Source organism: Sciurus vulgaris (assembly GCF_902686455.1).
Source record: "Sciurus vulgaris genome assembly, chromosome: 14".
NCBI lineage: Eukaryota > Metazoa > Chordata > Mammalia > Rodentia > Sciuridae > Sciurus > Sciurus vulgaris.
Window position 1 is genome coordinate 60689902 of NC_136475.1, and position 13354 is coordinate 60703255.

The window sequence follows — 13354 nt, forward strand, 5'->3', positions numbered from 1 at the left end:
TTATCCCTAACCACCTCCCAAAGCTGGTCTGACACTAGTTTCGAAGATGAAAACACAACGTAGTGCAGAGGTCAAGGGCTCAAACTCTAGAACAGACCACCTGGATTTGAACCCAGCTCTTTCACATACTAGCTGTGTGACATGGGGCAAGTTAATTTGACCTCTCTGTGCTTCTTGTCTCTTTCCTCTAAGATGCAGACGATCATAACATCTATGCCATTAAGGTTGTTTTGGGATTAAATAACATATGCCAAAGTCAGGGCAAGGCAGGTGCCCAGGGAGTGCTGATTACAATTATTAACCTGGTTATTTGTGACTTCTAAGTGTTCCTTGGGTGGTTCACTCCACTCCATTTCCCCATTCACCCCCTTAAACATAAGCTTCCTGCTCATGTGTTGTCTGTCTCTGTTTATTACCTGCATAGAGTCCTGGACACGTACGTCACTTGGCCATGCCAGTGTTTCAATGAGATAATGAAATAAAGGAATCCACATTTTCCTTGTGGGCTTTGGCTCTGGGATCTGCCTGCTCTTGCATCAAACCCACTGAGAGCTATGCTCATTCCACAGATTGTGCTCCACGCCGGAAGACTCTAGACAACTCCCTTCATTTTTGATCAACACAATGAAGGCAGCAGGATCTCAGAGAGATAAGGTTTTCTTGGGGACTGTATTGGAGGTAGTAAAGGGCAGAAGGCCCAGAATTCTAATGTCCTAAATATTTACCTCATCCGGTGTTTCCTGTTTCTTTAATCCAGCACACTTCGTAATTATGAGCTCATGGCATCGCTTGTGGACGACGCACGTGCAAACTGCAAACCAAAAAAAAAGGAAAGCTGAGTGACAGGTGGAGAAGAAAGTTTTCATCCCAACATTGAATCAGGGCTCAGTAAAAGGACAAGGAGAGGCATGCTCCTTCTGCCGCTGAGTCTTCTTTAATATTTACAGCCCTTTATGCAGTTATTTCAAAACATTTTGCCACCAGAATTATGAAGGTTTCTTAAATGCCCTGGAGAAAAATGAAGCAGTTGTGTTCAGGGGGCACTGGCAGTTTTCTTGCTCTCCGAGAGTCCTGATCAACTTTCTCGCTGTGCTTGGCTGAGCTTGGGGACCAGCTTCCTTCCTAGCCTCCTATGGAGCCCCCTCCATGGATGGTGTATTGTCTTCCATGCTCCAGAGTCATGGCAGGGGTGGCTGATGTGAGAAGAGGAACTCTAGCAAGTGGCACAGAAGTTCTTAGGCTTTTTAAAAAAATATTGGGTTGGGTTCTTATACCCCAAACTTTAAATGTTCCACTTGTCAAAAAGTTAGGCTGTAGCTTTGTCGGTAGGGTCATGGGCAATTGGTGGCTGGAGAGGTAAGTCGTTCTCTGTTTGCACACAAAAGACGCAGCAGTCTCCAACAAAACCGACTGGAGCTTCCCTGAGGATGAGACCCAAGTTGGACAGTGCTGGGCTCCTTGTTCCCACCACACAGAAGCCTCAGCATGACCACCCTGCATTTCCATGCTCCCATTGCGTACAACTTGACCTTACATTTGTCATCAATTAACTGAGAAAAAAGAATCTTCAATTCTTTCAAGTGGGCTTTAAAGTTTTAAGAGTGAACCATTCCACAGCAGAGATATAAAAGAGAGTCAGCAAGAACCTTTCAGAGATATTGACTCAAACAAGCAGGTGAGGGAGCTCCTTCAGGCAGAAAGAGAAGAGGTAGCTGATAGGACACAGAGACCTGGCGCAGGACAAATGGGATTTCTAAAGAGCCCCTAATTGAAGCATCACATCTCACTGGGAAAGATCAAAGGACTACCTGCTACTGTGGCACAAAATGCTGGGAGCTTGCTGGAAGGCTGGTGGGTGGGGGTAACCTGAAAGGCACCTCCCATACTTGTATGTGGCCAGATAGGGACAAAGTTAGCAGGGTTCTGCTTCTTGGAGGGGAAGGACAAGCATGCAAATGGTACAGAGTCCCTAAATGTCATCAAACCTGGGACACACCTCCCACAAGTGAGACTGATCTGAACCCAATGAGGGTGTCCAAAGATCGAGTTCATCAAAGACCTCTTACCTTGACACTGGTATCCCTGCTTCCCTATGACACCCCTGCAAAGAAGAAGACAATCCTGTAAGAAAATGAAATTTGACTAAAGGTAAAAAATAAACACACACAGCCAGCTGACTATGGCCACCACCTGGGTTCTATCAAGTGCCACAGAGCCAGCCAAGCACTGCAACTTCACTCCGCCTCGCAAGGCAGCCCGGCACTTGCAGAAGGTGCAAGGTCTGTCAGCACTGGGGCTTGGATGTTACAGACAGCTGTGCCAGCGAGGGCTGCAGTATTCTGGAAAGCTACAAATGACCTGCGTGCTCTGGACAGGCCTTGGACAGTTCAACATTCTCTTCTTCATGGATGTAGTGAACGTTCTCACCTCCCAGGGCCAGGACTCCCTCTCTGATGATGGAGGAGGGCTGTGGCTGGCAGACATATGTCTTGAGAATCCCAGAGACTACCAAGGATTACAGGCAGTCTCTGATCACATCTGGGGGTTCAATCTATCACTTGGGTGAAGGCCAACATTAGAGATCCCTTCCATGGCCAGAGGAGGGTCCCAGGGCAAGGTTGGAAGTCAACACAGAAATCGAACCATCAACAACCCGGCCTTATTCCTGTTCTCAGTCTACCCATAAGAGCTGGTCAGGGGGCCCCCTGCAGTTCTCAGTCCAGCAGCAGGGGCCAAAGTCATTGGGGCCACATCCCAGGAAACCTAGTGCAATGATATTCACCGTAGGCTTAGGGAACACCTCAGCCTGTGAGACCAACCACTTGATTCATGTCTGAAATACCAACAATGGCGTTCAGGCGGTGAGCAGGTGTGGGAATTGAGAACTGTCATAGCTGAAAAGGCCACTGCTTCTGCTTCGGGTGGGTTTCCTCTGAGCTGTGTCATCTCAGGTGTGTCCAGGCCCACCTCAGTGCCTTGTTCTGTAACACCCTGAGGGTAAGATAAGAGACTCCTCCATGCCTCAGGAACCCAGGAGGGCCTCAGGGCCCGATTCAAATGTCCCCTCGCTAGGAAACTCAACTTTCCTCACTCTCCCCTGCTGGATCCACAGGGAGTCAGCCACATCAGCACCAGCTTCAGAGAGCTCAGAGAACTTTCCAGAAAGCCTGGTGGGATGTCAGGAAAAGCATGAGCCTTAGTGTCAGGCTAACCTGGGATGGAACTGTGCCTCTGACACTCCCCAGCTAGAGGACATCAGACGAGTCTCTTCTCCATCTCTGAGAATCAGCATTGTCAGTAGAATGGGGTTAATAATACACCATTCATGGAATAATGGAGACATTTAATTAGATATTTCCAGTGCCCAAAAACAGGACCCGGCATGGGGTAGATATTCTTTAAAATTCCTCCTCCAACCCCAAGACCAGTGTCCCATAGTCTCCTCCACCACTCAAAAGGCCCATTGCCTCGTTCTCTCTGCCTAAGCGTGCTCAGAATCCTAAGTGTGAACGAAGAAATGCCACCTTCCCCAGGCCGCCTTCCCCAGCCACTCCAGACACTGCTGTGTTCTTGCTCCATTTAGATCTCCGCATCCTGGCAGCCGCGGGGTTAGAACATATACTGAAAACTGCTCTCTATTCCAGAGATCAGCAACCAGGCATTGTTTCATTGCATTATAGAAAAATTCAAATATGTATTAAAGTAGAGCAATGGATATAAGGGGCCCTCACATACCCATCACCCAGCTCCAACTAAATCCATGGTGGGTCCACATCATCTCTACCCCAGCCCTTCTCCCCTCCTTCCAGGGTAATTTTTTTTTTTTAAACAAATTCAGATATCATAGGTAATTTGTAAATAGTTCTGCTTGTCTCTCTAAAAGCCAGACTTCTTCTAAAAATGCAACCATATTATCGTTATTGGTTATAAAATTTAACTCCTCAAATATGCTATGATCCTAAGCATAGAGTCCCCAAGAGCCACAAGAATGTCTTTCCATTCATTCTTCCCAGGCACCTCCATACACTTGAACTCTGGAGCAGTCTTCTGTGATCAGATAAAGACAGAATACACATCCATGCTGCTTATTTTCTATTTTATTTCTTTCAACACACGCAGAATTTATTTTATCTGAAATTTATTATTTTTCAATTTCAACAAGAGTTTAAAATCTCTGAGAGTCCTCTACAACCTATTTTTATTAAAGGAAATTCTTGCTGTCATTATCAAATCCTTCAAGATTCCTGTGTCAGCTCTGTATTATGATAAGATTCAAGGAAGGCAATACTTTTTCCTTATCAGGATGTATTTTTTAAACTTTAAAATCAGGACACTAAAAAGATGTCAAAATTACACGATGGAACCACATTCCAACATTCATAATGTTCACACTTTGACTTTTATTCAGGAAATCTCTCCATTTCAAGTTAAAATGCAATGATTTTGTATGGAAAAAAACATTACCTCACTCATTATTGACTTTTATAATAAAATATCCTATTTTATTTACATTAGCACTTTTTGTGTGTGGTGGGGTACTACTGATAAAAAACAGGGCCTTGTACATGTTAGGCAAGCACTCTACCACTGAGCTACATCCCTAGCCCTTTTTTATTTGAGACAGAGTCTCATTAAGTTGCCCAGGCTGGAACTGAACTTGCAATCCTCCTGCCTCAGCCTCCCTAGTAGCTGGAATTACAAATTTACAGGTATGTACCATGACTCCCATTACATCAGCCCTTTTTTTTGGTACCAAGGGTGCTTGGCCATTAAGCCACATCCCCAACCCTTTTTTAATATTTTACTTAGAGACAGGGTCTCACTGAGTTGCTTATAGTCTCAAAGTTGCTGAGGCTGGCTTTGAACTCTCAATCCTCCCACCTCAGGCTCCCCAGCCACTGTGATGGCAGGCATGTGCCACTATGCCCGGTTCATCAGCACTTTTTAAATGAAGTTTCTAATCTCCCCCACACTCCCATCTTATTGCCATAGTGAAGTCATGCCTAGAGGATCCCAGGAGAGAGGGGCTTACCAGATGAAATCTCTGCAGTGGGAGCAGTAGGTAGGCTGCCGAAGGTAGGTGGCCATGAACTTGTGGCCATTGACTTGGTGGACCCTGCGTCTGACGGCCCCTTGCCGCTTCCTTGGCCGCATACGCTCCCTGAACACACGCTCTTCATTGTCTTTAGGGGCTGGGGGAGGACAAGAGCAGAGAAGAAAACAGTATAGGTTAGTGCATCTTAACACTGACCTCTTGCTGCTAGCCCACCCTCAGAGGAGGAGGTGGCCTCAGGTGGAAGGCAGCCTTTGAGCTTGCAGAAGGATTCGGGGCTTTGAGGGGCCTCACCACTCCGCTGGATGGAGTGAGCATACACTGGGGTTGGGAAGACCCAGAGCATACATCCTCCCACTGTGTCCACCTGCATCCTCAAGAGTCCACCCCAAACCAAATTCAGTTTTCAGTAAAGGTGCCCAGTTCCTCCACACACCAGCTGCACGTTTCAAGGGCCTGGGGTTAAAATGCTCAATGTTCAAATCTTAGCTCAACTTCTGAGCTGTGTGACCTTGGACAGATGTTTTTTCCTCCTCCTGAGCCTCTGGGGCATCTCCTTCAATAAATTGGGACCACAGTGCTGATCACAGTGGGCGGTGGGCTGGGAGGAGCTGGTGGTGTGGATTCTCACTACCTAATACTCTGGTTCTGAACAGTATCTGCCTAAACATCTGCCTTCTTCCATTTCCCTTCTACCCAGACTAGGACAACTAAAACCTTTTTCCAAGGTCAAAGGAGAAGGAAATGTAATACTGTGAAAGCAGACACCTGCCCAAAGTCTCAAGACCCACCACCCCTCTGAAGATTCTTTACTCCCTCCATCTCTACGGTTGCCCCAAACCTAAGAATGTTTTGCAAGAGGACTGACAGATGGCAACAAAAGTAATAATGATGATTATAGTTATAGACTCCTCGTGTTCCCCCCAAATTCACGTTGAAGCCTTAACCCCCAATATGATGGTATTTGGAGATGGGACCTTTGGTAATTAGGGTTAGATGAAGTCATCAGGGTAGGATCCTTCCAAGGTGGGATAAGTGTCCAAGAGGAAGACCAAGTGAGTTGCTCTCTGCCACATGAGCATGCAGTGAGACATTTGCAAAACAGGAAGAGGGGCCTCACTGGAACTGGAGTATCCCAGCACCCTGATCTCAGGCTTCCAGAACTATGAGAAATAACTGTCTTGGGCTGAGCTCAGGCAGTGGAGATGGCTAAGAGGCCATCAGGCTTCCTCTGGCAGGTGCTGTGCTAAGTGCATCGCATACAGTAACTCGCTGCATCCTCACGGCTCTGCTTAACAGGTACCATCATCTCCATTTCACAGGAGTGACCACTGAGGAAGAGGGAGTGACTGTCCACTCCAGTTAGCATGGCTCTTAATTGAGAAGTTCTATGTAGAAAATAGAAGAAAGTGAACTAGAGCCCACGCTGGTGAAAACACCCCTCTTCCACGTTCCTCTGAACCTGGAAGCACCCGTGGCCCTGCCGCCCACAGGCGGGGAAGGAAGCAGCCGCCTTATGTGATGAGAGAAGACACAAGGTTCCTCAGCGGCCCCGCCTCCTGAACAGCCTGCTGGGCCCCAGGATCCACCACCAGCAGCAGATCTCTTCAGCATTTCCGCTGCTGTGTATGGTCTCTTTCAAAACACAGCTCCTGCTACATGGGATTTATTTCTGGCCTCTCCATTCTGTTCCTTCAGTCTGTTTGTCTGTTTTGTGCCAGTAAAATAGTGTTTGATTACTGAAGTTTTGTAATATATTTTGAAAATCTGGACATATGATGCCTCTTGCTTTGTTCTTCTTGCTCAGAATTGCTTTATCTACCCAGTCTTTAGTGGTTCTGTATTAATTTTAGGACTCTTTTATTTGTTTCTATAAGAAAAATGCCTTTGAGATTCTGATAGGAATGACAATTTGTAGATCATTTTATACGGACATTTTAACAATTTGTTAACATTGTTAACAATGTTAACATTAACATTAAGTTCCATGAAGAGTCAATGGAACTTCAAAAGGCATGCCAGAATTTACAATGGAGAAAGGATAATCTCTTCAATAAATGTTGTTGGGTGAACTGGACATCCACCTGCAAAAAAGTGAAAGTGGACACCTCCCATACCATATGTGAACATCAACTCAAAGTGGATCAAAGACTTAAAGACCCAAAATCATACAACTCAGAGGAAACGGGGGAAATGATTCTTGGCATTGGTCTTGGCAATGATTTCTTGGATATGACACCAAAAAAGTTAACAAAAGCAAAAACTGGACAAAGGAAGCCATAAGACACTAAAAAAATAAATAAATAAAAAATAAAAAGTTTGCACAGTAAAGGAAACCATCAACAGAAAAGATGACCTATAAAATGGGAGAAGATATTTGCAAACTATGTAACTGATGAAGGGTTCATATCCAAAATATATAAGGAAATTCTATGATTCAATAGCAGAGAACAAAGAGCCCAATTTAAAAACAAGTGGAGGAACTGAACCTTCCTCCAAAGGAAGGCCAAAAAGTAGACGAAAAGGATGGTCATCGTCACTAATTATCAAGACAAGGCACATCAAAACTACAATATCACCTCAGACCTGTTAGGTTGGCTACTGTCCAACAAAAGACAAGCGTTGGGAAGGATAAGAAAAAAGGAATCCCTCTTACACCACAGGTGGGACCGTAAATTGGAACAGTCACTAAGGAAAACAGTATGGTATCCCCTAAAAACTAAAACAGAAGCACTATGTGATCCATCCCTTCTTGGCATACATCCAATGGATCTGAAATCAGGATCTTGAAGAAGCACCTACACTCCCATGTTCACTGCAGCTTTCTTCACAATAATCAAGACATAGAAGCAACCTAAATGTCCAATGATGGGGGAATGGATAAAGTATATTCATAAAAGGATTAGTATTCAGCCAAAAACAAAAAAGGAAATCCTGCCATTTGGGATAAGATGTATGAAGCTGAATGATATGCTCCATCCTCAGTAAACAGTCTACTGTTCTCAGTCCTCAGTAAACAGAAACTACATGATACCACTTGTATGGGGAATCTAAAATAGTTGAACCCACAGAAGCACAGAGTAGAATGGTGTTTGCCAGGGCCAGGGCAGAAGGGAATCAGGGTGATATTAGTCAAAGGGTACCAAGTTTCAGGTATACAAAATGAGAGATCTATTGTACAGCAGAGGCCCTAACAATACTGTATTATGCATTTAAAAATTGCTAAGAATGTGGATCTTACATTAAGTTTTATCACAAAAATAAATGTATTAAATAAAAATTTAAATGCAGCACCCATTGTAAGAGTAATAGATTGTGTGTGTGAGTGGATAGGTGTGCAAATATGCATATACATGTGTGAACAACATATATTGCATATCATGTATAATTTATGCAATACTATATACTGATTGATAATATAGCATATATTACATATAATATATATGACATATAGTTTGCTGAACCCTCTAAAAGTCGCAGACATAGTAACATTTCACCCCTAAATACTTCAACCTTTACCTCCTAAGAACAAAGACAGTCTTCTACATAAGCACTATATCGAAGAAAATTTAACACGAATATAACATATGTAGTATGTAGTTTATATTTAAATTTCCCCAATTGTTCCCAAAATGTCCTTCACAGGTTTTTTTTTTCTTTTCTTTTCTTTTCTTTTCTCTTCATCCAGGAGCTAATTAGAGGTTTTGCATTACACTTGGTTGCCAGATCTCTTTAGTCTCCTTAGTCTAGAACAGTTTCTTTTCTTTCTTTCTATGACACATTCGTGGTGAATGCAGGGTGTTGTGTTACAGAATGTTGCACAACCTGAACTTGTTTGGTTGTTTCTTCTCAATTAGTTTCAGATTAAATGGAAAGAATACCACATAGGTCTATATATCAACAAGTTCAAATATATCCGTACAGATAACCATGTAAATGACATGAACATGAAATGTACAGGAGGAGAAGTGTAAAATAGTCACTCTTATGAGGAGTTTTCAAAATGCAAGGCAGAAGCATCTTGAGATAAGACGGAGGTAACATTTAATACCTAATAAAGAAACATGTTTGTTTAAAAATGATATTTTCTACTATTGACAAGTTACCAGGAAACTGATTTCTTTTTTTACTGCTGGAGGCAATGCCAGGTGACATAAATTTTCAGAAAAAAAATACTACAATACATAGCAAACAGTACAAAGAGATTCACATCCTTTGATCTAAAAATTCCTTAGGAATTACCTGTAAATAAATAATTAAATAGAAACTAAAAGCTATATATTTGTAACTTGTAGATATTCCCCATTGCATATCTATATTAACAAAAAAAAATAAAAATTAAAACCAAAAAACATGCTAACCATGGTTGCATCTGCCTATAATCCCAGGGACTCGAAAGACTGAGGCAGGAGGTTGGGAAGTTCAAGGTCAGCCTCAACAACTTAGCAAGGCCCTAGGCAATTTGGTGAGACATTGTCTCAAAATAAAAAAAAGTAAAAAGGGCTGGAGATACAGCTCAGTGGTAAAGTGCCCCTGGGTTCAATCCCCAGTATCAAAAATAAATAAATAAAAAGAAAAATTTTTTAAAATTTGGGGAGTGGTCTAGTGATATAATTACAGTACATCTATAGCAAGTTTAAGATTGTGAGGGAAGGGCTGGGGATATAACTCAGTTGGTAGAGTGCTTGCCTTGCATGTACAAGGCCCTGGGTTCAATCCCCAGCACTGCAAAAAAAAAAAAAAAAAAAAAAAGATTGTGAGGGAAGATCAGAGCAACATGGGGAAATATGATACAAAACTGTAAAAGCAGAATGCACAATAACACAACCGCAGATAGTACATCCACAGGTTGAAGCTAACAGAAAAAATTAAGCCACATTAGGATGATGGGATTCTGTATTTTCCTATTTTTAAAAATGTTCTCTAGTGCTCTCCAGTGATGTTTTAAAGCTTGCTCTCCATCTGAAGTCGTAGGCAATGCTGCAGGGGACTCCCTGGCATGAAGAGGCATGGAGGGCACCAGAGGTTGCCGTGCAGAGCAGGAGAGATGACAAACTTCATCAGCTTTCCAACTGCCTGTGGATCTGAACTGCATGAACAGCCAGGCCCAAGGGGCAGCCAGAGTGTCCAGACCTGTCCCCTACACCTCTGACTCGCTCTGGAGGATGCTCATGGCTGTCACTGGAGGCACTCAGCCATGCTCAGCTGGTGTGACTGTTCCTTAGCCTCAGTCTGTGAGGCAAAATCAAGGTTGGCTGACCTCCCAGAAGACCCATCCAGCTCTTCACAGATGCTCTGCTGGGCTGCTCCTCTACTGCACAGCAGAAGGGATAACCCCGCGTGGGGGAGAGAGCAACACAAAGCCGGATACCTTTCTTGAAGTTTTCTGTGGAAATGGAAATTCTGGCTGGTCAGACATAATGACAAGAACTCACAAAAGGCATAGGCTGAGCAGCAATGTCCTCTGAAGCAGCCAGGAGACCTGTAGGGACCCCTGGCATGTTTTCTACTTCTTCAAGTAGTCTATAAATTTTAACCTCCTAGGAGCTTTTACACCAATGAATATTTAACAGCCCCAGTGCACAGAAGAACCCACGGCAGGTTTCAGGCAGATGCCTGGAAAAGCTAAAAGGTATCTGCACCCTGCAGTCGAGACTCTGTTTATCTACTCACCTGGTCCCTGTTCCTTGGTGGGGAGACTTCTGAGCCTAGATCAGAGGGACACGGTGAAGACAGAGAGAGGCAGCCCTGGTCCCAAACTCAACCCCACCTTCTCTGGCCAGTCTGGCCACTGAAGTTTTCCCTGGTCCCCTGTGGTCTCCCTCATGAGCCACATCTCTTCCTACACTGAAAGGCGGCCAAGTGAACTGAACTTGGCTCTCACATGAGGTCACAGGCATCTGTTTTGGCTAGGGTTTTTGTTGCTAGAACCAAAACACCCCCCCCCCCCCCCAAATAACTTTGAGCAGAAGAAGTTTATCTGGGGCTCTTAGTTTCAGAGGTCTCAGTCCATAAGTGGCCAACTCCATTGCTCTGGGAACAAGGTGAGGCACACGTCATGGGGGAAGGGCCCAGGGGAGGAAAGCTGCTCAGTTCATAGTCAACTCAGAGAGAGGGAGAGATGGCAAGGGGTCACAGGGAGACGCATCCTTCCTGGACACGCCCCCAGTGACCCACCTGCTTTAGCCAAACCCCACATGCCTACAGTCACCACCCAGTCCATTCAAATTAAAAAGGGCTGATGAGGTTACAGCTCTCACAATCCAATCACTTTACCTCTCAGTATTCCTGTATCAACACAGGAGCTTTTGGGGGACACCTCATATCCGAACTATAATAGTATCCTTGACCTTGGCCTTCTCAGAATCCCTTTCAGTTTAGAAAAATCTAGCAGGAATTTCTAAGTCTCAGGCTTGAGAACCCCTGGAATCCCCCAAGCACTTCCTTCCAAGGTACCTATGGCAAGGACAACCAAACCCAAGTGTCAACTCTAACCAGACACCAACAGTCATGGTATTGGCCACCTACTCTCCATGTTCGGGGTCTTGCACAAGCGGGTATGCTGTGGGGTCCTCTTTTCCCTGAGCTCCTTCTTTTCACTCCTCTTTCTGTAGTATGGTTGAATTTAGGCTTTAGGAGACAAGCCAAATTTTTCCTTTGCTCAAACTTTTTTTATATCCTTGAACAAGTCATTTAATTTGCGGGGGGGAGCGGGGAGGGGGCTTCTGTTTTCTTAACTATCAAGATGAGGAAACATCCTGGCTCAAACCCCTGGCTCAGCTCAAGCCCCAAGCTGGTAGGGGCAGCATTGGCCGTGTCGGAACTTGACCTCTGGGGAGTTTAATTTTGCCTCTCAAGAATTCTCTGGTTTGGAGCTGGAGATATAGCTCAGTTGGTAGAGTGCTTACCTAGCATGCAAAAGGCCCTGGGTTCAATCCACAGCACCACAATTAATTAATTTATTAATTAAAGCATTCTCTAGTTTGACTTTATGGATTTATTGGTTTAAAATGCAAGGTCAATGAAAGGAAAACAAAACAAAACAGGGTACTGAAAATCAAAGCAGCAGTGCCTTTTATTTATTTATTTTCCCTGAGGAAAATAAGCTATAATATTTTCAAGTGAAACAAACACTTCATGAGAGTGGGTTTTAAATATTAAGTAAATATTTATGTGATGCCAGAGTCCATCCTACATGTTGTACTCTCACAATACGTTAGAAAAAAAAAATCACGTTCAAAACAGGAAAGAGGAAATGGCGAGTAATTCCTTCAGAGAGATGTTTCTAGGTTGTCTGTATCTTCCGGGACTCACACAATGTGCCTCAGAAGCGTGTGAGTGCCGAGGTCTGGGATTGTCCGCGTATTTGATTCAGTGCATAATCTAATCAGAAGTGCACTGGAGGCATTTCAAGATTAGCATCTCAAATTTAATATAAACCATTTTCTTCTTCCTCTTCTTCCCTTTCTGAGTGACCTTTGCTGTGTTCATGGCAGAGCTTAGACTCTGTCCATTTATGAAAATAAACCTGTAGCTAGTTTGTTCTTTATAGGAAAGAAATAAAACGTGTAGATACCACACATCCATCGTGTAGGGCCAACAGCACAGGTGCGACCTGAGAAACAGGTGTCAATGGGAGAAACGGGGCAGGTAAACCCCAGGCCTGCAGGCCTTGCTTCCGGTACCAAGGACACCATGGTGAACAGGGAGAAGGCTGGCAAGAGGGATTTCAGTGGAGGAGGAAGTCTGCTTGCCTCGGTCCACACCCATTCACTCATTCATTCCCTCCTGCTGTAGCATTATGTGATGGAGTCGCAGTGAAGCTTCGGGTACTCAAGGAAAGTCACAATGTCAGGAGGAAGCCACAGAGCAAAACACCCTTCAGGCAATCTGCTAAAAGTTCAAAGAGGGCTCCCAGCCTGGGAAAGCAGCCACTCGGGACACCAGCCAAGGGAGGGGCCAGAGTCCCCGCAGTGTCAGTGATGTTCAGGATGAATCACAGGAAACTGAGCCTTTGCTGAACTCTTGGGCACCTGAGTACTTTGTGCCATGGGGTCAGGTTCTGCCTGTTGTTCACGTTTTGGAACGCAGTATTTCAATGTGGCACTGCAGTGCCAGTCTTCACTGGGTATCTGTTCCCAGTGGTTAGCTGGCAGTTATGGCGAGGGGGGTGTATCAATGCCAAGCAAAGTTTGACATTTCCCTTCCCCCTCAAATAAATAGCAAGCTTTTGCACTGCAGCTGAAAAGGTTATGGGGTTATTTACTGAGAGGCCCACACCCTCCTGGTGCTGTTTATATC

At 44.4% G+C, this 13354-nt stretch overlaps 1 protein-coding gene across 2 annotated transcripts in view; it reads right to left on the minus strand.

Annotated features, from left to right (window-relative positions):
* The window catches only part of PRKCE (protein kinase C epsilon), a 466710-nt gene that overhangs the window by 173486 nt on the left and 279870 nt on the right, over positions 1 to 13354 (minus strand). For both annotated transcript variants that reach the window (XM_079111623.1, XM_079111624.1), the window contains exons 3-5: positions 5033 to 5192; positions 2067 to 2101; positions 726 to 811 (exon numbers count right to left, since the gene is read on the minus strand). In XM_079111623.1, coding sequence (XP_078967749.1) covers positions 726 to 811; positions 2067 to 2101; positions 5033 to 5192 — 281 coding nt within the window. The remainder of the gene's footprint in view (positions 1 to 725; positions 812 to 2066; positions 2102 to 5032; positions 5193 to 13354) is intronic.